This window comes from Bombyx mandarina, chromosome 26, assembly GCF_030267445.1.
Source record: "Bombyx mandarina strain Sakado chromosome 26, ASM3026744v2".
In the NCBI taxonomy this organism is placed as follows: Eukaryota; Metazoa; Arthropoda; class Insecta; order Lepidoptera; family Bombycidae; genus Bombyx; species Bombyx mandarina.
Genome location: NC_143232.1, coordinates 7,168,368 through 7,194,844, shown reverse-complemented (window position 1 = coordinate 7,194,844; position 26,477 = coordinate 7,168,368). Strand labels below are relative to the sequence as shown.

Here is a 26,477-nt window from a genome sequence, read left to right as displayed (position 1 = left end):
ATTCACCTGATCTTACTCTTGCTCAAAGATTATTTTGAAAATGTTGATTAAATAAAATTGTATTATTGCATTTCCAGTCCTTTTGTTTTCTATTTTTTATTCTATTTTATCATTTTGTTTCAGAGTTGTGATTTTTAAGGAAATTAAATAATAATTTTCTAAAATATAACATGCACATACTTTTTTTGATCATTGTATTGTTGATTATCATTCACGTCACATCGCTTCGGAATAGAAACCAGCTTAATTTACACTATGTTGTGTATTGTGCTTAAATTATGGATTGTATTCATCATTTCGGTCCATATAAATAATTATATGGCACCTACCTATATATCGAGTTGCTGCGAGTTGACAACCCTTACAAATATCCCAATTTAACCCTTAACCGTGTCAATTTACCCCGGACGCTGGGTAAATTGGGACGGCCATTATTTTACCGATTATTTCTTTAAAATGAATAATTAAAATTATGTAACGGTTTTTATCACCTAGGTACGTTCAAGACTCAACTTATTTCTTTGGTTGAGCAGTGACTATTTAATTGGAACTATTTTAAAATTCAATCTGAAGGTCGATTTTGTCCCTATTTACCCCATTGTACGGTACCGTACCTATACTTTGTTTTTTGACTTGTGAAGTACTACTATTATTACTGTTATTCGATTGGGAGTTTGATAATAGAAATATATCGCTTAAAGTCTTAAGTGTCGTTATGAGAATAAATGTGACAAGCTTAGATAACATTTTCGGGTTCGGAAGTGATAGTTACTGGATCGAGGAAAACTGCGGTAGGCAGCGGCTTCGAACGTCTGCAGAACTGAACAATAGGTGGCTGTATGCTGACGTGTTCCCAGGGCAATAAAAAATACGTTTTTTTTTAAACATAAAATCTGTAGCAGGTGAACGCGCGCTACAATCTGCCAAGTGATAAAATAAAGTACTAACGCTGTTGACGTCAAAACTTTCTAATCTATTCGTTACAACATAAATAAAAGACCCTTTAAAATAATTTCACGAAAAATAAACAAACAAACGTTAAAAATGTAAATAAATATAATTTAATTATTAATATTTTAATTAATTTAAACTGAATGTTTCACGAAGATATACCGCGAAACGCTATCCAAAACGTCTGAAAAACAGTGGTAATACATTTCAAAGTTTATTGTGGCAGATTTTATCGAAATGACACGTTTTAATTGGTCCGAAACAGGCGAAGTTTTAGTGTACACTTAGTTCGGTCATAGATAAGTCTAGAACTAAGGTTCAAAAAGGTTAATAATGCCTGTGAACTTTCGCATTACGATAGTGGAGTTAATATTAAAATTTAGCGTTATCTCTGCGATTAAATGAAACTTTGGGTACATTTTATGTAATCACAGAGTTGATCGTCAATCAAAGTAATCTTTTGCTGTATGGGCGTGAAGCATGGAAGGTCACGAAAAGATCACACACACAGGTGTTTATTAACAACTTTTGGTAAATACTTGGCACTCTCCAGCTTGAGAAGGCTTCCAACGAACGCCGTGGGAGTCGTTTCGGACTATGCCAGTTGACAAGCAGATCATGCATCGCAACATGACGCTAATGTCGCTAATGTCGTCTATGAAATAACGAAATAAAACATTAAGTAAATTATGTTTTATTTTCCTGCCTATGCTGATAGCCTTGAGAGCTTCGCCCTAACATGTGGGTGAGCTCACGGGGCTCAAACCGGAGTGTTGTTAACACTGGCCCTAGCAAGAGCAGTGCTTCGCAGAATCTACCACCGGATCGAAAACGCGACCCACTGAGAAGAACCGGCGAGAAACTCAGTGGACTGTGTCTATGGGTTAATTCGCTCGTCGAGCCCTTCGTCGCAAGCGACGGGTTCGACGAGGACGGTGACCGGTGCTTGTGGTACCTAAAAGCAGCGTTAATGGATCGGCCGGATCCGTAATGACGTGTTAAATTATGACTTTAAGGTGAATTAAAACTATTATTTGACACAAAATATTCATGTACATTAGCATTAGTTTGATAGGTAATAGAACCAACTCAAGATGTCTCGTTTTGTGTGTAATATAACTTTTGTGATGGGCTGCTATTTTGCTTTGCCCACAGAAGATAGTAAGATTAAGTCTTACGTAGACTAAGTAATCTTCGGTAAATTTATCCAAGTTCATTAATCGTAAAATAAAAAACGTTTTTTTTTCACCGAATAACCAGTGTTACCTGAATGAAAGGCGATTGCAGCCAGGCAAAGGCATGCAGCAGAGATGCGAATGTTGCGATGGATGTGTGAAGTAACGAGAATGGATAGAAGACGGAATGAATATGTTCGAGGAAGTCTAAAAGTGGCACCCGTGACAGAGAAGCTGAGAAGTGCGCGCTTGGGATGGTATGGACATAGGATGAGACGAAATGATAATGAGGTTGGTAAGAAAATGTTAAGTATGAATGTGGAAGGATATAGCGGAAGAGGTAGACTTAAGAAAAAATGGATGGATTGCGTGAAAGACGATATGGGTAAGAAGAACACCGGTGTTCGAATCCCGCAGGCGGGTACCAATTTTTGTAATGAAATACGTACTTAACAAATGTTCACGATTGCTTACACGGTGAAGGATTAGCATCGTGTAATCAAAATCAGACCCGCAAGATTATAATTTGCCTAATTACACTATTTTTAATTCAAATTTATTAAAATTTATTTTCTATTTTTTAGTTGGATTTTCTATAAAAGCGTATTTTGTTAGTTTTTTTAAACTATTTTTTTATTGCATAGTTGGGTGGAAGAGTTCACAGCTCACCAGGTGTTAAATGGTTACTGGAGCCCATAGGCATCTACAACGTAAATGCCGCCACCCACCTTGAGACATGAGTTCTAAGGTTTCAGTATAGTTACGGTTAGTTGATGTAAGGAACAACTGTTATAGACAATTACGATTCTCAGGTTTCAACGTGGCCACGTTCTCGTTCTGATGTCCACGGGCTCAAGCAGCCATTGACAGTTGGCACGTCATCTGTTTTCCGACTACACATCTTCAAAGCGTGATATTGTTCTCTGTTCATAAAACAAGGTGTTCTTCATTTAAGCTCTCGTGTTTGCGGTCACCAGAAAATTTTGGTATTCCACTTTAATACACCAATGCGTTCCTACTTATTTAGTTTCGATCGTTTATTGGCAATTCTTGAACGATATCCCGGTGTAATAAGTAGATAATTTTTAGCTCCCACGAGGTTCGTTCCAGTACCCTAAATTTTAAATTAGCTCCCTAAAGCGGTCCAGTGGGCGACCGAAAAGGACCGAAATGGAACTAGGTCTTGATGCGAAATTCGTTCGTTCCAGTTCTCGGCTAGTGCACGCCACTCTGGGACTCTCTTTTTTTTCCTTTTTTTCCTACCTATGCTGATAGCCTTGAGAGGCTATTTCAGTTTCGCTCTAACATGTAGGTGAGCTCACGGGGCTCAAACCGGAGTGTTGCTAACACTGGCCCTAGCAAGAGCAGTGTTTCGCAGAATCTACCATCGGATCGGAAACGCGTCCCACTGAGAAGATCAGGCGAAAAACTCAGTTGGCTGTGTCTGTGGCTTAGTTTGCTCGTCAAGCCTTTCGTCGCAAACGACGGGTTCGACGAGGACGGTGACCGCTGCTTGTGGTACCTAAAAGCACCCTTAGACTCTGATAGCGAGATATTTCCAACGCCACCGAGCCAACGGCACCTAAGCCGTGAGATATAAATGAAATTCAATGCAAAAGCTTATGTGGGCTTAAGCACAATATACTATATGTACCTATACATATTAATGTATACTAATATAATTTTATTTGTATGTATAGGCATCTATATATTAATACGTGAAGCGAAAACTTTGTATCCCTTTTTACGAAAATTGCGCGGACGGAGGAGTATGAAATTATCCACACTTATAGAGGATATAGAGAAGGAGTGCACAATGCTAATATTTTATTAAAATAATGCATAAAAGATACATTAAATCAATAAAGAAAACATTACACACACTACACATACCATGTATTTGACGCACACACGCATGCATACTATTTATTGTCAAACTTTTGTTCTTGACGTCTGTTGTCAAACTGAGATTAAATATTGTTTGTCTTTGTTAATATATTTTATTGTGTAGTCTTGGCGAAATTTGTGATTATAAAAGTGTACAAACTTACAATTCCAATTAATTATCGTCGAATTTCGACTACTGCGGGACCTCTAGTTGTTAACAATTGCTTCAACCGCGTTATATTACCTATGGTAATGAGGGTAGAAATATATATTTTTTACTTCACGTGTACTTAGTTCTGGCGAATGAATAAATCGCTTTAAATTCCTTAATATATTCTTTTGAGCGTCTGCTAATATTGATAACTTTAAAGATGGACGAAAAGCGCATTAATTAAGACTATTATTATCCGGATAATTTAGATTCAACAAAAGTTCCGTCTAAAAAAACTAAAAAATAAATAAATCAATAATCTGTTTTTTAAACAAGACTATTATCATCCGGATAAGACAGGTTCAACAAAAGCTCCGCCTAAAAAACAAAAAAAACAAAATCAACAATTACTTGTTTTTCTTTCACTAATATGGCGTTGATAATATCCGTTACAGCTTAGGTAGGCAGCGGCTTGGCTCGGTAGGCAGCGGCTTGGCTCTGCCCCTGGCATTACTGAAGTCCATAGGCGACGGTAACCACTCACCATCAGGTGGGCCGTATGCTCGTCTGCCTACAAGGGCAATAAAAAAAAAGCTTCCGTAGCATCTCATCTCTCATTCGATTCACAAGTAAAAATATAAAGCGTGTAATAAGGAAAGAAGTCAGAATACTTGCATAGTCGATAATAATTTTAAGATCTAATATTACTCACAAAGTAATACGGTCACAAAGCGAAATGAGAAAAACGGTATCGTTCGCCGGAACGAAATTAAAAGTCCGTAACCCTTTTTTAATTAAAATCAATGGAACACGCCAAGAACTATTTACAAAACAACGTTATTTGTTTTGTTTTCACGAAAGCGGAAAATATCCATGAAATTATTATTTTTTCAATAAGTATGTACCTATTTGTGATGCAGTTTGTAGAGACTGTTTGTTCATCTAAATAGATTTTATTTTTTTATTTATTTCAATTACTTAAAATTTTGCATTCATATTACATTCATTAACATTTCATGTAGAATATTAAAATTAAATAAAAACAATAAGTAAAATTTCGGAATAAAATAAAAATAATAATAACAATAAAAATGAATGTCAAAACTACCTTAACTTTATGTTTTAACCTTTTTTCAATTTCATAAATTAATTTCTATTGCATACAGCACAGAACAGCATCCGTGACGTTGATATTGTAAATTGTTGCGATTAAAATCTGCGCACGGTTCTCGTATCGGAGAGGTTGGCTCGCGGTAAATCAATTACGCCCGGGGCGGGGGCCAGCGAGGGCTCCACCATTATCCGGCGACTCTAAGCTAATAACGCATCGAACCTAATTAAAAAGTATTAAGACGGCGTCGGTAGGAACGCGCCGGTGCCCGCCGCGCCAAATCGAATAAGCCGCGCGTCCTAACCCACCCAATCCGACACCTTAATTGAATCATAACCGACAAAATTTAAATGCCCCATTTGTCGCGGCGCGTCCGAATAATCTGTTGTAACACGATAAACGGCCGGTTAAATCACGAGCTCTTAACTTAAACCGCCCACCGGGAAAGCGTTCCAAATTCGAATAACACCTTTTAGCTGTAGTCCGCCAATAGCGATTCGCGAGTTCAAATTAAGAACGGAGCTTCGTGACTGCCGACCGCCTCTCGGGGGGAGCGGACCAATCGGATCGCGGGAGTCCATGTTCGTTAGTGTTCTTTTTTCCGTTGTCCGGGCGTCGGCTCGTGGTGGAGAGCTCACTCGGCCGCGCGCCGCCCCGGCGTTCGTATCGCGCGTCGCGTCACAATGGATTGTGCTGTGTGACATGTGCATCTGAGTTGGTGTATTTGTATTTCTGTGACGTTCCCGCTGTGCGTGAAAGCATGATGCCTCTCGCACCGACCCCTGTGGTGGCGGTGCCATCGAAGCCGAAAATCGGATTCAGCATAGACAGTATCGTTGGCGGTTCTGATAGGTCGCGGCAGGCGTCGCCGCCGCTGGCGAGCCCCGGGTCTCCGTCGCCGGTCGCCTCTCCGAGGAGTCCCTCGCCGCGTCCCCTGCTCCGGCCGAGCGCTTTGCCCGCCGTGTTCCCATCACCGGAGCTGAAGAGGCTTCCGTACCTCGACGCCCAGAGTCACCACCATCAGTTCTTGGCGCATTTCCAAGGAGCGGCGCTGGCGGCAGCTTTAGCCCATCAGCAGCAAGGTTTCGGTGCTCCCCTACCGCCGCACCCGCCGCCGCACCCCGCCGGGCCGGTACCCAGAGAGTCTTACCAGCTTTACCCCTGGCTGATCAACAGGCACGGAAGGTTGTTCCCGCACAGGTTTCCTGGAGGTAAGCAGTTTCCAAACAATGTATTTCATGAACATACAGATAGCTTTCTAAACGAGGCTCGCCGTTCCGATAAAAGCCGGGATGATTATTTTATAGAAGAAACAAAACACGCATTATCTTTTGTACGGACCACCTATACTAACATTATAAAGAGGAAAGATTTGTTTGTTTGTTTGTATTGAATAGGCTTCGAAACTACTGAATCGATTTGAAAAATTCTTTCACTGTTTGGAAACTACACTATTCCCGAGTGACATAGGCTATAATCATTTTAGAAAAAAATTAGGGAACCTTACTAAAACTCCAATAATGTAACTCAAGGTGTAAAAAAATTGCCTAAAATATTCTTTACATCGCGTACCCTGCGAAAACTATTGATGATAGAATAAAATAATGTACTACGACTTTGTAGAACACATTATTATTTACAAAAAATGTCGCGACAGTATATGTCTAACTATTATAGTTATGCCGCGCATATAAGTGTTCTTTTATTTAAAAAAATATAACAACGTCAAATATCGTTGAAATTTTAGTTAAAGACCCGAGCGGAGCCGGAGCGGGCCGCTAGTTACAAATAATTATGTATATTATCACTATTCGCGTGACGAGATAGCTACGTAGATCATGACATCATCCATGTACAAAGCGCATGTTCGCGGTATCTTGTACGAAATTTAATTAAACCAACGAAAAAAAATACAAACATTTAAATAATTTTGTGTATTTAATCATTCAATTTGTGGATAACGGATAAGATTACTCTTATTAATTATTTTAAGCATAATTTTCAACGGACAGCCGTTATCGGGAACAGAGTTTGATAGTGTGATGCGTAACATTGACTCACATAATACATATAATCTTTTATATAAAATTCTCGTGTCGCAATGTTAGTTACCATACTCCTCTGAAACGGTTTGACCGATTTTTATGAAACTTTATATGCGTGTTCAGTAGGTCTGAGAATCGGCTACTATCTATTTTTCATACCCTAAGTGATAAGGGGTTGTCCACGCCTAACATTATTTTTTTATTTTTTGGACAATTTTTTTTTTTGTTTTATTGAGGCATTATGTGGTTGAATGAGGTTTTGTTATTTTTATATTCCCTCATCGTTCACAGCGCTACATGCCTCTTCCACTGATTTACCACAACCTTACTCACTTAAAATAAGTTATATATTTTTTTATGTACACTAGAAATTCCCTAAAAATCTTATATATGGCAAAACAACGTTGTCCGGGTCAGCTAGTTAAACATGATTATCACTAGTTTTACCTCTCGTTTATTTTAGGTCTGAATATTTTCTGACTTTCCGAATGTTTTACGGTTTTGTACAGTGATATAATGTATACAAGGCACGCGGGAGTAAACCGTAAAATTATTTTGAACTAGCTGACCCGGCAGACTTCGTAGTGCCTCAATCGATAAATAAATGACCTAAACTTTTGTATAAAATAAACTTAAAAAAAAACAAAAGGTATCCGTCCGACGGGGGACACATCAAAGGAAAAACAAAATTGTTATTTTTATTTAATTCCGAGCATTTTCATATTTCATATCTACCTTTTAAACCTTCTCTGGACTTCTACAAATAATTCAAGACCAAGATTACCTAAATCGGTCCAGCCGTTCTCGAGTTTTAGCGAGACTAACGAACAGCAATTCGTTTTTATATATGTAGATTTCATCTTCAACTGGAAACTAAACAAAATACTACTGTTTACATATTAGGGCAGTGACGTAGCGTGGGTAGGCCTCCCACAAGAAGGACTGCTGAACTATTTAGGCTCGCGGGGATCCGCTGGACGCAAGTAGCGCTGGACCGATCTCTGTGGCGAAGCTTGGGGGAGGCTTATGTCCGGCAGTGGACGTCTGTGGACTGATAGAATAGAATAAAAGAATTTACAAATAGTAGTTGCACTTTTAAATCAAATCAAATCAAATCAAAATTGTTGTGAAGTAGTAATGCGTTTCGGTTTGAAGGTTAGCGCAACCGTTGTAACTATATTGAGACCTTAGAACTTATATCTCAAGGTGGGTGGCGGCATTTACGTTGTAGATGTCTTTGCTCGTCCACTTATCTATGCAATAAAAAAAAGTTTCTATTAATCTAGCTTACACGAATTTAAAGATATTAAATTATATAAATCGGTTTATACGGAGATATATTATTTAGAACTAGCAGAGTCCTGTGATGTTACCGCGGGTGACACAGCTAGTCTAAAAAAAGTAGCATAGGTTACTCCGTATATCATCAGCTATCTATCAGTGAAAGTCCCGTCAAAAATGTTACTTTGGTATTGTGTATACATACTTACGCATTTAGTAAAAAGTGTTTTTTTTTATTATTACAAACAGAAACTCCCAATTTTATTTATTTGTATAGATTTAGGTGGCTTCCACAATTATGGTAGAAATAGATATAATTTTTTATACGTTTTATTTGATTTTTCGTTTCAATTGAAATATATACTGATGATGATGATGATGATGATGATGATGATGATGATGATGATGATGATGAAAATATATACTTGAAATGTGTGAGTCCTCAATGTTGTTGGTACAAATGTATTTAGAAGTGTTTATAATTAACGGTCGTCTGGTGTAGTGGTAAGTGACATGGTCACTACACAAGGGAGTCGCGGGTTCGAATCCCGCCAAGGGAAGATATTTGTATGATTAAATATTATGTACGTGTATAATAAAAATCTTACATTTATTTCCGTTATCTGGTACCTGTAACACAAGCTCTTTAACAAACTTAGCACGGGACCAGTTGACGGGGCGTGATTGTTATAAAAAAAAAAGTTATAATAATTAACTCATCCACTGACCAATTTCGAAGTTAGATTGAGAAAAATGTTAATAGGGTAAATGTCCCACTTTTTGATATACTCATCTAATTTTAAAAATATTAATGTTATACGATAAAATTTATATTAATGTAGCTAGCTTAATCTTTTATGTTGATTTAATGTTATTTTTTTTAACCTATCAAATACAGATTTTGCATAAATTCCTCTTTTCGTAGAAAGTTTTTTGGAGGATAAATGCTCTTTATGCCGTGTATAAATTCTCTAGGATATGAATTTGATAGATTAGAAATGAATTTAATTTATAAACGGTACGGACTTAAACAATCCAACAGCCGACTATGATTATTGCTTTTTGTTATGTTAGCGACAAAAACGTGTTTTTTTTGTTATTTTTTTTTTTTAAATAAACTTATGCCTTTTATACCGTGTGTAAATTGTCTAGGATACAAAATTGATACTAGTTTAGAAAATAATTAAGTTATAAACGGTACGGACTTAAACAATCCAACAGCCGATTATGGTTATTGCTTCTTGTTATATTAGCGGCAAACACGTGTTTTTTTTTGTTTTTTTTTTTTTAATTAACTTCTAATGGGCAACGGTCATCAAACTTATAACGTTATTTAAAGCCTTTTAATTAGTATAAAACTTTATTAAGTTCGATCGATAACACGTTCGTCATTATTTTTTGTTCGCGTAAAGAACAGCCAAGGTTTTGTATGAAGACTTCGGGTGTAGACGCCGCGATGGGAACCGATTCGAAACACGGCCTTTGAAAGGGCTTTAGAAAATAATTATCTTAAAACAAACTTAAAAAAAACAGTTTAAATTATTATTTGGCGTCATATTTTTAAAGTTCTTTTTTTTCTACGTATTCTAGAAACCTCGAGGGGTTATTCTAGATTCGCCGAGCTAGTAGGTGGGCTCACGGGGCTCAATCCTGACGACGTTGCTAACACTAACCCTAGACTCTACAAGCACGGCTCTTGCTATCCAATCTACCACTGGATCGGAAACGCGACCCGCTGAGAAGATCCGGCAAGAAACTCAGTGGGCTGTGTCTGTGAGTTAGTTTACTCGTCGAGCCCTTTGACGCAAGCGACGGCTTCGACGAGAACGATGACCGACTCTTAGAGTTCAGATTGCAAGCGGCATATCGCTGCGTGTCACCCCGAAAATTATCGTATATAGACATTTTTGTACATTGTAAATACTGAAGTGAATGTCTAGGACGTTGTCACGCTAAAACTGCTCAAGGGATTTTGATGAAATTCCTCATGGAAAGATATTAGGTCATATTATAGGCTTTGGAATGAACTCCCCTCCACGGTGTTTCTCGAGCGATGTGACATATCCTTCAAACAAATGAGTCTTGCGGAGAGTACTTAATGGTAGGCAGCGGCTTGGCTCTGCCCCTGGCATTGCTGACGTCCATGACCGACGGTGACTACTTACCATTTGGTGGGCTGTATGCTCGTCTGCCTACAAAGGCAATAAAAAAAAAAAAATGGGCTGCTTTTTCATCCCACCGCTGGGCAAGGTTGTCCAGCCGCGCGATGTATAGGTGGTTTAGTCCACGGCCACGAAGCCGCGTTCGTGAACTTAGCATAAAAATATTTTGTACGAAACAGAAATCAGGTCTCCGGAAACATAAATATTACAAGATAATTATACATTATGTTGATCGTGGGTATATCAATCACTTTATTATTATTCTACATGAATAATTATTACTGCAAGTTAGTTGCGTTTGATTAATTCGTAATAAACAAAGTTAATTGTAGCGTTTAATGTGAATTATTTAAAACGAAGCTTGTATTAGTTGATATTATTTACTTATGGAGGTTATTAGCCATTAGCGACGGTGGTAGGGACAGCATAAACAATATAACGTTTTTTTTACATATATATTTACTTGTGTACTTACTTTTTATCAAATTCAAAAAAAATTGCCTTGAACCAGTAATGCATCTTGGTTTGAAGGGTGGGGCAGCCGTTGTAACTATACTGAGACCTTAGAACTCATATCTCGAGGTGGGTGGCGGCATTTACGTTGTAGATGTCTATGGGTTTCGGTAACCATTGAACACCAAGTGGGCCGTGAGCTCGTCCCCCCATCTATGCAATTAAAATAAAAATAAAATTTTGTACGTCATTTTCGGCGACTTCAAGACATCCGATTAACTTTAAAATTTGCAGGCGCGTCTAGGACCCATAGATTATACACTTAATAGCTAGGACCAATGACTATACAATAATTGGACTGGTGAATATAGCGTCATTAAAACAAAAAAAAAAGCATGTGTTAATTCGTGGACTTTTAAGCTGTGTAATTATAGTTTTCGTTTATCACTTTAGTAGCGCACGCCATCTTAAATCTCGATGACAGACTTAGTATTCGTGCCACAAAAAACGCGGTAGCTTATCTCTTTAGAGCGGTCATTATGATAAAACTTCAAGTTATCTGGAACGCGACTTGTAAATGTCAAATGCTTAGAAAAAACAATACAAACAGGATTATTGTTACTCTGTGGAAAGTTTTTTTTTTTTTTTTAAATAATATTAACGTCTCCTCATTTTTTTTTCGGCACGGGTTTTTGTAACAAAGTGCCTTTTGAAGGGATTATCTGTTTCAATGTTAATTGCCTTTCCTTTGAAGTCTTAGTGTTGTCCAGCAAGCGGTACATCTTTTTTTAAAGTTCACAAAAAGGTCGTTACGTTGTTTTCGAGAAATCACTAAACTAAAAGAAACTTCAAATCGCATTTAAAATTTGACACGTTGTTTAAAATAATAAAAAAAAAACAGAGAGACCTTTCAAAAAATAATTGAAGTTTACATATTTTTCGAATCCGTCGGCATTGGGAAGTCCGTTAAAAAAAAAAAACTATAGATAATAAAAGCATTAACAGACATCACTAATGAAGGATTTCATTATTATTTTGCCTGTTTATTTAAAATGTTTTAATTTGCGCGGGTTTCGTGACGAAAAACCGATCCCTTAAAATTTCCACGAGACATTTAATAGCTATCTTCGTTACGTGTGACATCCACCTAATTAATTCACTAGAGTATGATAAGGCATTCTATGAACCGTTATTGGAGTTAATTGGGCTTTAAAAACGCATTAAAAATTGAGGAGAATTGCGCTAGTTATTCACTACTGAATTGAGCTAGTTAGTGTGGCAATAGTCATTGTAGAACACAAGATATTTGACAGATGCCTGAATCGCGCTAACGACATCTTCAAGATAAGTTTGCATATCCACAAGTTCCGAGCAACAGCATTTCGGACCGTCGGTCATAAGAGCTCAATCGCTAGTCAAAACGATTTTCTCTCCTTTGTAGGACCTTTTGTGGTAGGTACAATCATCCTGCCTATTTCTGCCGTGAAGCAGTAATGCGTTTCGGTTTGAAGGGTTAGGCAGCCGTTGTAACTATACTTGACAACTTAGAAGTTATATATCAAGGTGGGTGGCATTTACGCTGTAGATGTCTATGGGCTCCAGTAACCACTTAACACCAGGTGTGCTGTGGGCTCGTTCACCCATCTAAGCATTAAAAAAAAAAAAAAAAACGAATTTGAGGATTCTTGTCGAAGGTCGTGGCCTCTTTTAATAACTTTCCCATAGATTATCCTGCGCCAGCCCTGCGTATCATCGGAAGGCATCGTGGACTGAAGTATTGAAAGTAAAGCGTGTCCAGTCCGACCAGCGCATTGGACTTATGCCTCTTGGCCTTCTTTCGCATACCTTGCTCTTACCAGCAGCTTCTCTGAATTGTCACTTCTCTTTCTGGCAATGTGTCCAAAGAACTTGAAATTCCTCCGCACGCATATAGTGTTGAGCCGCGTCGGAATCTTGGACTCGGTAAGAATGGATTCGTTAGTTCTGTGTTCAGTCCAATTAGTTCTGAGCATTTTCCTCCAGTATCACATCTTAAACGCGTCGATACGACCCTTAATCATCGTCATAGATGGTTATTTTTGGCAGAGCAGTCGTGGTCATGTGAAATCCTTGTTTATCAAAGCATTGATAGGTGTTCTCCATAATTCGCGAATTCAAGGTTGGCGCACGCACCCGTTAAATTGGGTTTTGGTGAGGATTCTCACCAGTTTAGCGCATGGGATTTCGTTCACGAGATCTTTTACCATTGACCATATCCCGAACAACAAGTTGCTAACCCTTAATAACGAGTAATTAAACTATCAGTGCAGTAATTATTAGTATTGTGCTGATAGTTACAATGTAAGCCGCCTGGAGTTCGTATAGGTCGACCGGCGACTCGATACACTACATTTATCGATTTGTTTACATTGACTCGTGTTTTGTGTGTGCTGTTTAAGGACGGGCGCGCGTTGTCCGGTCGCCGGTCGGTCACCGGTCCGGTGGAAGGAAGGTCGTTATTGATGGTAGGACCTCTTGTGAGTCCGCGCGGGTAGGTATCACCGCCCTGCCTATTTCGGCCGTGAAGCAGTAATGCGTTTCGGTTTGAAGGGCGTGGTAGCCGTTGTAACTATACTGAGACCTTAGAACCTATATCTCAAGGTGGGTGACGCATTTACGTTGTAGATGTCTATGGGCTCCGGTAACCACTTAACACCAGGTGGGCTGAGAGATCGTTCACCCATCTAAGCAAAAAAAAGGCCCGAACCTGCATTTGCCGGATCCTATATTTGTCACTGAAAACGCAATTGTAATATACATTGCGGCTTATTGTCGAGTTTTTAAATGAAAATATTAATTGGTTTATTTCTGCCGTGATGTGTTTCGGTTTGAAGGGTTAGGTTGTACTGTTAAAGCTGAGACCTTACAACTCATGTCTCAATGTGGGTGGCGGTATTTACGTTGTAGTTGTCCATGGGCTCCGGTAACCACTTAGCACCAGGCCTACTTCACGGCCTACCGTGAGTTCGTCCACCTAGCTAAGCAATAAAAAAAAACGTTCATGTTTGTCTAGTAGTGGCAAAGAATTAGTGGTTACCACCGGCTAGACAAAGTTTGCTCCGAAGTCCGAATATCAAGAGTAGGATAGTCGTATAGAAATGCTGTTAGGCCGCATGTCTTAAAGTGTACAGAGATATTAGCATCATAACCCACTTTAGATGTATTATGAGCGATCTACACGTGGGCTCTTCAAGCACCGGTCACCGTTCTATGAACTAGCCCATGGACACAATCCACTGAGCTTCTCGCCGGATCTTTTCAGTGGGTCGCGATCCGGTGATAGATTCAGCTTAGCTCTTGCTAGGGTTGGTGTTCGCAAATTCTCTCAGGTTGATTCTGTTAGCTCACATCCCGTTCGGACGTAGTTGGAATATTCTCTTAGTCTATCAGCGAATAGGAAGGAAAAAAAACATTGTCATCCAAAAAAAAACATATCCAAACAGGTACTACAGTACAATATGCATCCGGCCTTAGTCTACGCTATATAATATACAAAAATTAAAATAGTGTAGTGTAAATAAATTGTCGATCGAAATATCGTGAACTGGATTCAATGGGTCACGTGTCGTTGCGATAAATCGAGATATCAGCTGTCTGCTCTGTGAGAGTTTTTTTAACTTCTCGATCGCGTAAAAGTTAACTCAAATTTGTATTGAGTTTGAACAGCGCCCCTAGCGGCAAACGGAGGGAAGCTGTTCCAGGTATTAAAAAACTCGCACTAAGCACACTGAACTTAATGTTCGTGGGTCTTGTCACCAAACTGAGTTTGTTTGTTTTGTAAGTATTCTCGTTTTGAAGCTGTATACATATGTGGATATACATAATTATATGAAATATTCTAGAATTATTGAACGATAATAAAATAATTAATTGGGTTTCCTGTAAAATACACGAATAAGAAAACAGCATTTAAAGCCTTTAATCTCCTTTTTAAATTATTCTTTTAAATAGTATTATTGAATTATATAAAAAACTGAACTTCTTTTTTTTTTTTAATGACAGACAGCTCAGTGTATCTATTTATGAAAAATCTTTTTTAAAGACTAAAGAGTTTTAAAGGTTTGACACAATAAAATATTTTTCTTTACATCGACCTAAAGTTTAGTTTAGTTAAAGTTGACCTTAATGTTACGCATGTAAACAATTGTATTCAAGAGGATTCATGACTTTAGCATCTGAAAGGATGGACCTCTCTGTTGCTATTTTGGTACCCTAGAAATTTAATAAAAGGCATTGTTTGGAAAGGTAAGTTTTAGTTACTATGGAAGGCAATCAACGCTGACGTCATCATTTTAAAAACAACATGGTTCCAAATTCTCCGTCATATACTACATCACTACATAGTATAAAACAAAGTCGCTTTCTCTGTCCCTATATCTGCCCCTATGTATGCATACATTTTTAAAACTACGTAACGGATTTTGATGCGTTTTTTTTTAATAGATAGAGTGATTGAAGATTAAGGTTTATATGTATAATAACATCCATTAAATAGTGGCGAAATCAATAATAAATTACAGTTTCCGAAGCGAAGAGAGGGCGGGTGCTAGTACAGATTGGTTTTGCTGTGACTTTGGTTCGTAGCCAGCGTGCTTCGATAATAATAAAACAGTTAAAAATACTAACAGAAAATTTTTACTTCCACCGCGCCCTTAAAACATTTCACGATCAATAAATTTAATGTATTGCAATTGTTTACATTCCGTCCGACATATTTAATCGAATTGGAGGGAGCGACACCGCACGATATCAATTTCGCGCCATTATCTATGTCAACAATGCGCCCTACAGCACCACCTTGTTCCCTTTGCCTTTTTACAATAATAAAAAAAACGATTCATATCCCTTTTTCGTTATAACCCCTATATAAAAAAATATTGGATTTATATTATGTAGGTATATTAGAGTTGTATTGAAGATCTGTGCTGTGATTTAATCATAGATTTTGTTAAAGCGTTGCCATAATAATTTAATATGCCATAATAATTTAATATGATAAATTTACGTATCTTAAAAAACAGCGTAAAAACAACCAAAATATTTCAACTTGTTATATGAAATGTAAGATTTTTTAAATGGTTTGTTTATACGAAAGATAATTTGTTTTATTGAACACAGTTGAGTGTGAAAAGCGGTACATGACTATAAGTAGAATTTGGTTAATTGGCAATCGAAATTATTATTTTATTAAAGGTATTGGTAGCCCTAGCATAGATTAAAAAAGATCGCTTCCAAAATATCACCAGTTTATTATTATAGACGGATTATAGATTATTCGAACTACATTTTATTATGAACTCCAAACAGTTTTAATAGAAATGGATTAACACTTCGAAAAAGAAAAAAAAAGTTTAATCATCTCGTCCGTAACCCGCCATTATCAAAAGGCATTGTTGTGCCGAAATCGTTTCGATTAATTTTTTTAGTGATGTGCTTAGAGACCTTGTCGATTATTGCTACCTTTTTTTAAGATTTTTCACTTACGATTAAAATTACGAATGACAAAAGGATGGAAATATCTGAAATCATTTCAAACGCTCCTTTCTCTGAACAATTTTTTTTGCTACATACAACACAGCATCTCGACCGCTGTATTTATTCATCTATTCGAGTACACATCCCATGGTTATTAAGTTTCCCGGATATCGTAACTAACAAGAATGTGAGAGCGAAGATTTAATTGTTATATACAATTGGAATGTCATGGAGCTTTAGTGCGCTTCTAATAGGATGCTACTCCGCTTCCTATCGTGAAATTTGGCAACGCGATGGATAAATTGGAATACTTAGTCTTAGAAAACTTTACATAGAATAAAATGAAGTCGATTTCGCTGATTTTAAGCAGCAATAGATAGAGTGATTGAAGAGAAAGATTTATGTGTATCATACATAAATATATTATATTACATAAATGCCGAATATCCTGCATTGCACCCCTGCGAAACTAGAGCTGGTCGCCCCTGTGACAAACAAATATTTATATAAATATTAATTGTGAATTTTAAATTAAATACATACGTTCAAAAATCCGGTTTCGCAGCAAACACATCTTGCTCAAGCACCATAATATCAGTTCTGAATATTATTTATTTATTAATTAAATTAGTTAATAGCAGCTGTAAATAAACGTTTGTCGTTATATTACAATATTCATGAGCGTAATATGAGTTTTAGCTTGATGTTGTTATATCGACTGGCTGTTATCTGTCGTTACGTTTGCATCTTATTTAATATATTTTTTGTCTATGGCAGATGAACTCTTGATATTCGTTTATAGGCAATAATGTGACTTAAGTCTGTTGTTATTGATCTAGATAAGCAATGGAAAATTGGGTCGTTATCGACTCTTTTCCTGAGTTCATTTCAGCAAATACTGAAATCTTGAGGCTTTGTCGAAATATCAATTGTGTTGTATACCTAATTGTAATTTCACTTTTCAAGAATGCGTCATTATCTAAGCGATACAAACACGCCAAACGGTGTAGAATGTTACGTCGTACATGTGTAAGCGCTGTCTTTATATGGGTGTGTGAATTTTGACTAACACAAACTTTTAATCTATATTTGTAAAAGTCGAAATGTATTGTGTGTAAACGAAACTCTGAAATGGGTAGACAGCTAAGGTGAAATTTCTGGAAATTCGAAGTCATCGTGGCCTAAACGATAAGACGTCCGGTGTATTCGTGTCGAGCGATGCACGGGGTGTTCGAATCCCACAGGCGGGTACCAATTTTTGTAATGAATTACGTACTCAACAAATGTTCACGATTGACTTCCACGGTGAAGGAATAACATAGTGTAATAAAAAACAAACCCGTAAAATTATAATTTGCGTAATTACTGGTGGTAGGACCTCTTGTGAGTCCGCGCGGGTAGGTACCACCACCCTGCCTATTTATGCCGTGAAGCAATAATGCGTTTCGGTTTGAAGGGTGGGGCAGCCGTTGTAACTATACTTGAGTCCTTACAACTGATATCTCAAGGTGGGTGGCGCTTTTACGTCGTAGATGTCTATGGACTCCAGCGACCACTTAACACCATGTGGTCTGTGAGTTCGTCCACCCATATAAGCAATAAAAAAAATCAGATTGTCTTAGCGGATGAATCTGCGGAGTTTCGTAGTGGTCGGACAAAATCAAAACAAAGATTGGCCCGGGTTGGGTTTCAATAGTGTCTATTAGAATCAATCTAATATACCAATATATTATACCATTACGTTTACCATAAAATTGGTTGCCTACGATCTCTACATACGTCCTAATCGATCGAAATTGATGAGGCAGTGATAATTGCGTAGAAATATATCCTCTAGATCGTTTAAATTTGAATCGATTAATTCATTCTGGTTCTGAACTAGCTACTGGCGCGACCGGTGGTTGTTCACAAATGATCACTCATAATTGAAGTACTTATATAGTTCCTTACAAATGCTATCCCTGTATTGATTGGCGGAGTGATTAATAAATGCAGAATTCTAATTATTCTTTTTTCGTTCCATGGTTGAAGTCATCCCTGGTATATGTATCTATTGATTTGATAATATTTTGTAATTAAATTTTTTTTTATTGCTTAGATGGGTGGACGAGCTCACAGCCCACCTGGTGTTAAGTGGTTACTGGAGCCCATAGACATCTAAAACGTAAATGCGCCACCCACCTTGAGACATAAGTTCTAAGGTATAGTTACAACGGCTGCCCCACCCTTCAAACCGAAACGCATTACTGCTTCACGGCAGAAATAGGCAGGGCGGTGGTACCTACCCGCGCGGACTCTCAAGAGGTCCTACCACCAGTCAGTAAGTATTGTTTGGAAAAGAAAAAACTCGTACTTCCTTCTGAGCTGAAACTTTAATTCGAATCGGTGGTAAAGTCACGAAGACTTAAAAGCACGTATGAAGCTCTATTTAATTAAAAACAGATTTAGTCTGATCTGTAATTTTGTTTGTAGAGTCGTGGTTAGTGTCGCTTATCTCTGATTTCTTGGAACATCTTAATTCATCACTTACGCGTCATGGAGCTAAATTATTTAGAGCTAAAACTCACGTGGTATGACCAACTATGGCCACTCTGTGACTACTATTATAGTAGTAATTTTGATAAAGTACCTAGCGGTTATGTGGTCGGTAACAAAATACGACAGTCTTAATGTACAATAATAATTTGGTATCTAATATTCTAGTTGTAATTTTTAAGAGAATTTTTTGTTGGTCCAGTTATTAGCTAATCAGAATTATTCGTGTTCGGCACCTTCGCTTCGAATAAAACGCGGCAAAGAAGGGCAGAAAACCAATTAGTGCAAAAAAAGTAACATTTTTTTCAAGTAACTATCAATATATCGGGCGCTTCTGTACGAGTCACCATTCTGCCTACTTCTGCCGTAAAGTAACGTTGACTTTTTCGATGGATAACTATTATTACATTGAAATTAATTCTTCTTCATCTAATTCTTCGTCTTCTTAAATTAAAAAAAAACAACAATCGACAGTTTGACGGGTACTGCACATCACTTTACCTCATATTATTTTAAGGTTGGTAGCACTGCACGTCAAAATCTTACGCGAGCGCGCTTTTTCTCTTCTTAATTACCTGCGATTGTTGTTTGATGGTTTTTTTTTTATGTTTCCCTAACTAAAAGGATTGAATGGCTTATAATTGGATGTAATTTGAGTATACTTTGTTGTTGAGCGTTGTGGAACGATTAACTGAAGGCTTTTAAAGGCAACGATTTATTATTGTTGCCATGTTGGTAGTTTTGCTTGATGTATTAAAGAACAATAATGGTAGGTTGTAAAGTTTATTTGGTTTATTTGTTTTTTCATAGTTTGTACTTCTGTTTGTAAAGGGCTTGTAAGGGTATGTGAACAGTTTTTGATGGAGGTTTTGTGTACTTATAAATTTATTTGTATAACTTCAATTAAAAGTAAAATGACCTTTTCCTGATTTCGATAAATTTATTCGATTTCGGAAAAAAATGCCGAAATAAAACGGCCTCAACATAATGTTAAGGTGTTTTACAGTTAACTTTTTTTACTTTATTTGTCCTTGTAGGCAGACGAGCATACGGCCCACTTGAGATGATGAGTGGTCACCGTCGCAAATGATCGTTAGCAATCCGCTGCCTACCGATTACTTATAACGCATGAAATTGAAAAAAGCGATTTAAATAACAAAAAATATACGATAGGCTTTCTTGTTGCGAGGAGGTGGTATTGAGGAAACCGAAGCAAGAAGAAGACTTTCAGATAACTATTTCGTACTATTGAGTGTGTGATGGCCTAAAATAGTATCACACTATCGCTTCCCGTTGGCGTGGTAAAGGCGGCTGAGGGATTTAATGGAGAATGGACAGCGGCGATCTCTGAATGTTATATGAATGTTTTGCATTGTAAAATGCCATATACTGGTGGTAGGGCGTATTTTAAGTCCCTAAGAGAGGACACCACCATCTTGGTTGCTTCAGCCGCGGAGTATTCATCCGGTACCGCTTTGAAGGCTGGTACAGCCGCTATATAAGATAATTGAGACTTTAATCTCATAAGTAAAACTTGATGGCGTCATTCACGTTGCTATGTCTAAGGACTCCAGTAACCAATTAAAATTAGATGGTACCGTAGCTTGTGCACCCATTCATGCAATAAAAATAGTTACAAAACTAAAACAGTTTTCTTGATTTCTTCTGTATTATTACTGGTGGTAGGACCTCTAGTGAGTCCGACACGGGTAGGTAACGCCACCCCGCCTATTTCTGCCGTGAAGCAGCAATGTGTTTCGGCTTGAAGGATGGTGCAGCCGTTGTAACTATAACTATACTTTAGAACTTATATCTCAAGGTGGGTGGCGCATTTACGTTGTAGATGTCTATGGGCTCCAGTAACCACTTAATACCAGGTGGGCTGTGAGATCGTCCACCCATTTAAGCAATAAAAAAAAAAAATGTTCCTTAATTATAAGCCCTATAAAATAGTCCAAACGGACCCTTGTTACTGTTCACTTCATTACTAACGTAACCTGTCAGCCATTTTGTCGTGAGCACCGGACAAACGCAGCCGCGGCTGCTCGGAAAACATTATTGTTAATGATTAATTGTCGTGTTTATTTACAATTCGGTCATCCATTGTTCGTTTCTGACTACTTGAACCTGTCTCTCTAGTCATTTCAAGCGACTCCGAAAAAATGATGTGTTTGTTTGCCCCCCCCCCCATTTATCTAACGAAAGTGGGTTGAAATTTTAGCGGTACTAACTTAAGTACCTATGTGTGTGTGTATCATTGCGTGTTATTTTGTAACGGTGAAGAGATTAATTATGCTGTGTGAAAATAAAATTAGATTTTTTTTTATTGCCGGTTAGGCAGACGAGCATAGGTACGGCCCACCTGATGGTGAGTGGTTATTTTTTAAGGAATTTTATGACCAGGTAACTATGACTTTTAGGTCAAGTCTTATTTAATTTTTAACTCTTATTTTTATGAAAAATGGAGTGAAATGAAATGAAATGAAGATGATTAATTTGAGACATTAATCAACTGGGATGAAATTAAATGAAATGAGATGGTATGGGATGATATATAATCTCAGTAAAATGGTGGTCGTTTATTGAGATTTTTTCAGTGGACCTTTTGGAGGATCCCGAGAAGTTACGTCCAGCGGCTTTGTTTAATTTTCCCACATTCGTGCACTACTTTCACAGATATTAAACAGTTAATAAACCACCGTTATAACACATTTAAACCTGAAGAAACACTAAATAGACAAAATAAAACAAATTACACGACTTCACTCCTCGCGTTCCCGCCAAAAAGTCGTGAGTGGTTACCGTCGCCCATGGACGTCAGCAATACCAGGGGCAGAGCCGAGCCGCTGCCTACCTACATTAACATTACAATTATAAATTGAATTTAAAAACTAGTTTTTTTAAGTTTTTTCCCCCTACTTATTCGTTTGTAGCCTAATGGGCTATATACTCTACGTCTGGACGGGTAGGTGAGTTCACGGACTCAACCGCAGAGAATTTGCTAACATTAGCCCTAGCAAGAGCAGTGCTTCGCCGAATCTACCATCGCGATCCATCCAGCGAGAAACTCAGTGGGCTATGTCAATGGGTTTATTGACATGACATTTTTCAGTCGACGGGGTCTTTGGGTCACCCCGTCGTCTGGGTCGGATTAGTAAAGTAAGACACAACAAGACTTCCATTCTCGCAATGTTGAGTCATTACGGATCCTCCTGATCCATTGACGGTACTTTTAGGTACCTCAAGCACCGGTCACCGTCCTCGTCGAACCTGTCGCTTGCGACGAAGGGCTCGACGAGTGAATTAACCTATAGACACAGCCCACTGAGTTTCTCGCCGTATCTTCTCAGTGGGTCGCGTTTTCGATCCGGTGGTAGATTCTGCGAAGCACTGCTCTTGCTAGGGCCAGTGTTAGCAACACACCCAGTTTCAGCCCCGTGAGCTCACCTACACTTCAAGGAAAAGCTGTAATAGTATTTGAAGGCTGTCAGCATAGGTGGAAAAAAAACCGGTGTTGCCAACAGTACCTTTACGAAACTACCGCATGTCATTTTGTAAAAGAGAAAAAAATACCTAGATTGGACAACAGAAATCTCTATTTTTCAGACAAGTCATACCTCTGTTACCGGAATACTTAATGGCGCTTTACTTTGGAAGAATTGAAGGTTTCCATACCGACCAGTAAAAATATAACTCAAAGAACGGGTTTTCGGGCTTTTATAGGCAAAACGAAGAACAAAAACCAGAATAGAAGACACGGCCTTGTGTTTGCTAGGCCGTGCGCTATAACTCATATCTTTAACACACAATTAAACGTAATTTTCATAATAATAACCTGCATAATTACAATAAATTAACGTAAACTTAACATTGGCTTTTCAACTAAAACTGTATTAATATTAATGTGATTAAATAATATTTTCACTACAATCTAATCTTAAATATTCGATGGAAACACATTAAAATTAACATATAACAAATAATTTTTGTAATTATTTAAATGTGTGTAATGGATTTTAGGAACATTAATTATATGCAAAATGTCATTGTTTTGGAACGAAAATATGATTTTAGTCAGACTCACGAGTTTGATTTTTAAAATATCGCCAATATAATTATGAAATTTGGAAACTATGGAACAATTGAAGCATAATTAATACATTATTAATATCTGGCAATAAGTGCATGGATTCCTCTGCTAAAAAAAAAAAACTAAAAGCGTGAATCTACAAATTTAACAATTATTTTTCTTTGCCTCATCTGCACATAGATAATCTAACAAGTGGTCGGGAGAAAAATAATCGTTTTTTGGGGCTGGCCCCCAAGGGTCTCAATGATCTTAAGCCGAGCGAGTGAAGTTACTTGGTAGACCGACGGTCCGAATATCGTTAGCGCGATTCAACCATCTGTGAAATATCGGCCGTTTTCCAATTACAGCACAAGAGCGCATTATGCTTTTTTTTTTTATTGCTTAGATGGATGGCCGAGCTCACAGCCCACCTGGTGTTAATTGGTTACTGGAGCCCACAGACATCTACAACGTAAATGCGCCACCCACCTCGAGATATAAGTTCTAAGGTCTCAGTATAGTTACAACGGCTGCCCCACCTTTCAAACCGAAACGCATTACTGCTTAACGGTAGAAATAGACAGGGCGGTGGTACCCACCCGCGCGGACTCACAAGAGGTCCAGTAATTACGCAAATTATAATTTTGCGGGTTTCATTTTTATTACACGATGTTATTCCTTCACCGTGGAAGTCAATCGTGAATATTTGTTGAGTACGTATTTCATTAGAAAAATTGGTACCCGTCCGAGATTCGAACACCGGTGCATCGCTCAACACGAATGCACCGGACGTCTTATCCGTTAGGCCACGATGACTTCAAGTGTGATTTCAAGTGTGACTTCATGTTCGATGACGCGAGTGTTCTTGATGTTAGATATAATATAAGTTAATATTCTTCTTTTCTTCGAAAGATTCTTCGGCTTGTGCTTGCAGCGTTGTTGCGAAGGCGGAAGTCAGACGGAAATATTTAGTTTTCAATTTATAATTAATTTTATGAAATTAAAATTTTAATTACGAATTAATTACGAATTTTAGAGGCAACGACATTTGTATTTTATTTTTTTCAAATTTATTTTTATTTTTACATTAACAGATTACCGTCTGACATATTCATTTAGACAATGAGCTACCCAAGCCTTCGACGTGCCTTGAAGTTGCATTTATTACGTTAATTGTAAATAGGCGTTAATTACTTAATACATTTTTTATTGCGTATGTAAGTAAGTGAGTTCACCGCCAACTGCCGTGGAACATGAGGTCTCTGTCTCAATCGTTTTACATCACTATTGACCGTTGAGTCTTCAAAGTCGGACGGCTGACGGCTTGGCCGCAGAAATATCCTTGCTGACTCACAATACGCCGCATCACGAGCAAATGACACAACAACTTAGTACAATACTGAGAGAACGGTACTGCCTACTCTTTGGTGAATTCGTAAGTCGCATTTTTACAACACCCAGGGGAATAGATGGAGTGGCGCTATTCTAGAGGGACACTATACAGCCTAAACTGTTTTCCTACGTAAAACGTCATAAGAAATCGAATACATAATCTGTGGCTCGTTACACAGATAATCAAGTGACAATCTTTAAAACGAAAAAAGAAATCCATTTTTTAATTTCAAGTATTCAAAAGACCTTCGCCTGAATGGGGTCTCAATTAATCGAATGACCAAATAATTGAATTAATTATTGGTAATACTTAATTAATTAAATTACGTTTTAATTGGTTTTCACGCAGTTGTCAATCACAAATTAACGTTATTGTGTATGACTTGCATTTTATAATTAATAGTTAATCAAGGATTTATTATGTAGCAGCCTAATAATAGCTGTTATTTAAAAGTCGCTAGCGTTTTTGTAACTGTTAGCAAGTCTTAGGCATTATTATGAGAAATAAAAATCGGGTATTTTTTAATTCCCTAGGTACCTATACATTTTATCTTTTTATAGCTTTCAATCTAAAAATTTTTTTTATTGCTTAGGTGGGGGGACGAGCTCACAGCCCACCTGGTGTTAAGTGGTTACTGCAGCCCATAGACATCTACAACATAAATGCGCCACCCACCTTGAGATGTAAGTTCTAAGGTCTCAAGTATAGTTACATCATATTTTAATCATGTTTGTGTGTTTAAAATTATAGCCTTACGAAGCGTAAGTTAGTTAGTAGTTCATGTTATAATAGAGGAGTTTCAACACAGACTCAAATCTTTTGAAACAATGGGGCTGTGGTACTTTTTATTTACATTTCGTGTTTAACACAGAAAACACGGCAAAAAAACATGATTGTTTTATTTTGTATTTAATTTCTGTCGTCGATTTAAGTTAAAAAAAACAACCGAAACCGCGGGAAAACGTCAAAAAATAATATAAATATTAATTCATTCACAATTTTCGTTCGTTTTTTAGATAAGCTCTTTAACCTTAGACACTTTAGAACTGTGATATTCAATTATACAATGACGGTTTTTTTAATATTATAATTGAATATCACATAATATAAAATTGTATCTTATATATATATACACATATTATAACTACCTATACATGAGAGAATTAACTCTAACAATTAACCTAAAACTAAAAACCTAAAAAAATAACAATTATGATGGCATGTTGATTCAACCATCATTGTTCCAATAGTTGTGTCGGTACACGGCTTGTAAGCAAAAAGTTTCGATCAACATCTTAATAAACTTTTGTTATCCAGCTGAGTTAGGGGCCTAATACAGAAAGCATATCGATATAGCGCGCATTGTGAGGAGGTTTCTCACTCTGGAGTCCTAGCCACTGGTGACTTGTGTCGTAGACACCGCCATCAGCGGCAAACTATTTTTATATAGTATTTTTTAAAAATTGTGTTTTAGTATCTATTTTTTAAGAAAATATTGCGTAATTAATAAGATTTGAAATAAATAATAATTTGATAACTAAACTATATTATTAAAAGGAGTCCCTTTAGGCAAAGTTCCGAAGATACTGGCAGTCTGGCAGCGTTCCCATTTTCAATAGCTAGACTAATTCTTTGTCCAAGGTAGCTAATAATCAATTCATTCGTTTGTAATTACTTTATGTGTTTGCTTATAGCTATTATTACTTAGGTATAGTTAGACTGATATTATGATATAGGCCGTGTTTCAAGG

At 37.4% G+C, this 26,477-nt stretch overlaps 1 protein-coding gene across 1 annotated transcript in view; it reads left to right on the top strand.

The window, feature by feature from the left end:
- Positions 1–4,616: 4,616 nt before the first annotated feature.
- Positions 4,617–26,477, top strand: part of LOC114241492 (homeotic protein empty spiracles) — an 80,618-nt gene continuing 58,757 nt past the window's right edge. The window contains exon 1 of the mRNA XM_028172329.2: positions 4,617–6,486. Coding sequence (XP_028028130.1) covers positions 6,036–6,486 — 451 coding nt within the window. The 5' untranslated portion in view covers positions 4,617–6,035. The remainder of the gene's footprint in view (positions 6,487–26,477) is intronic.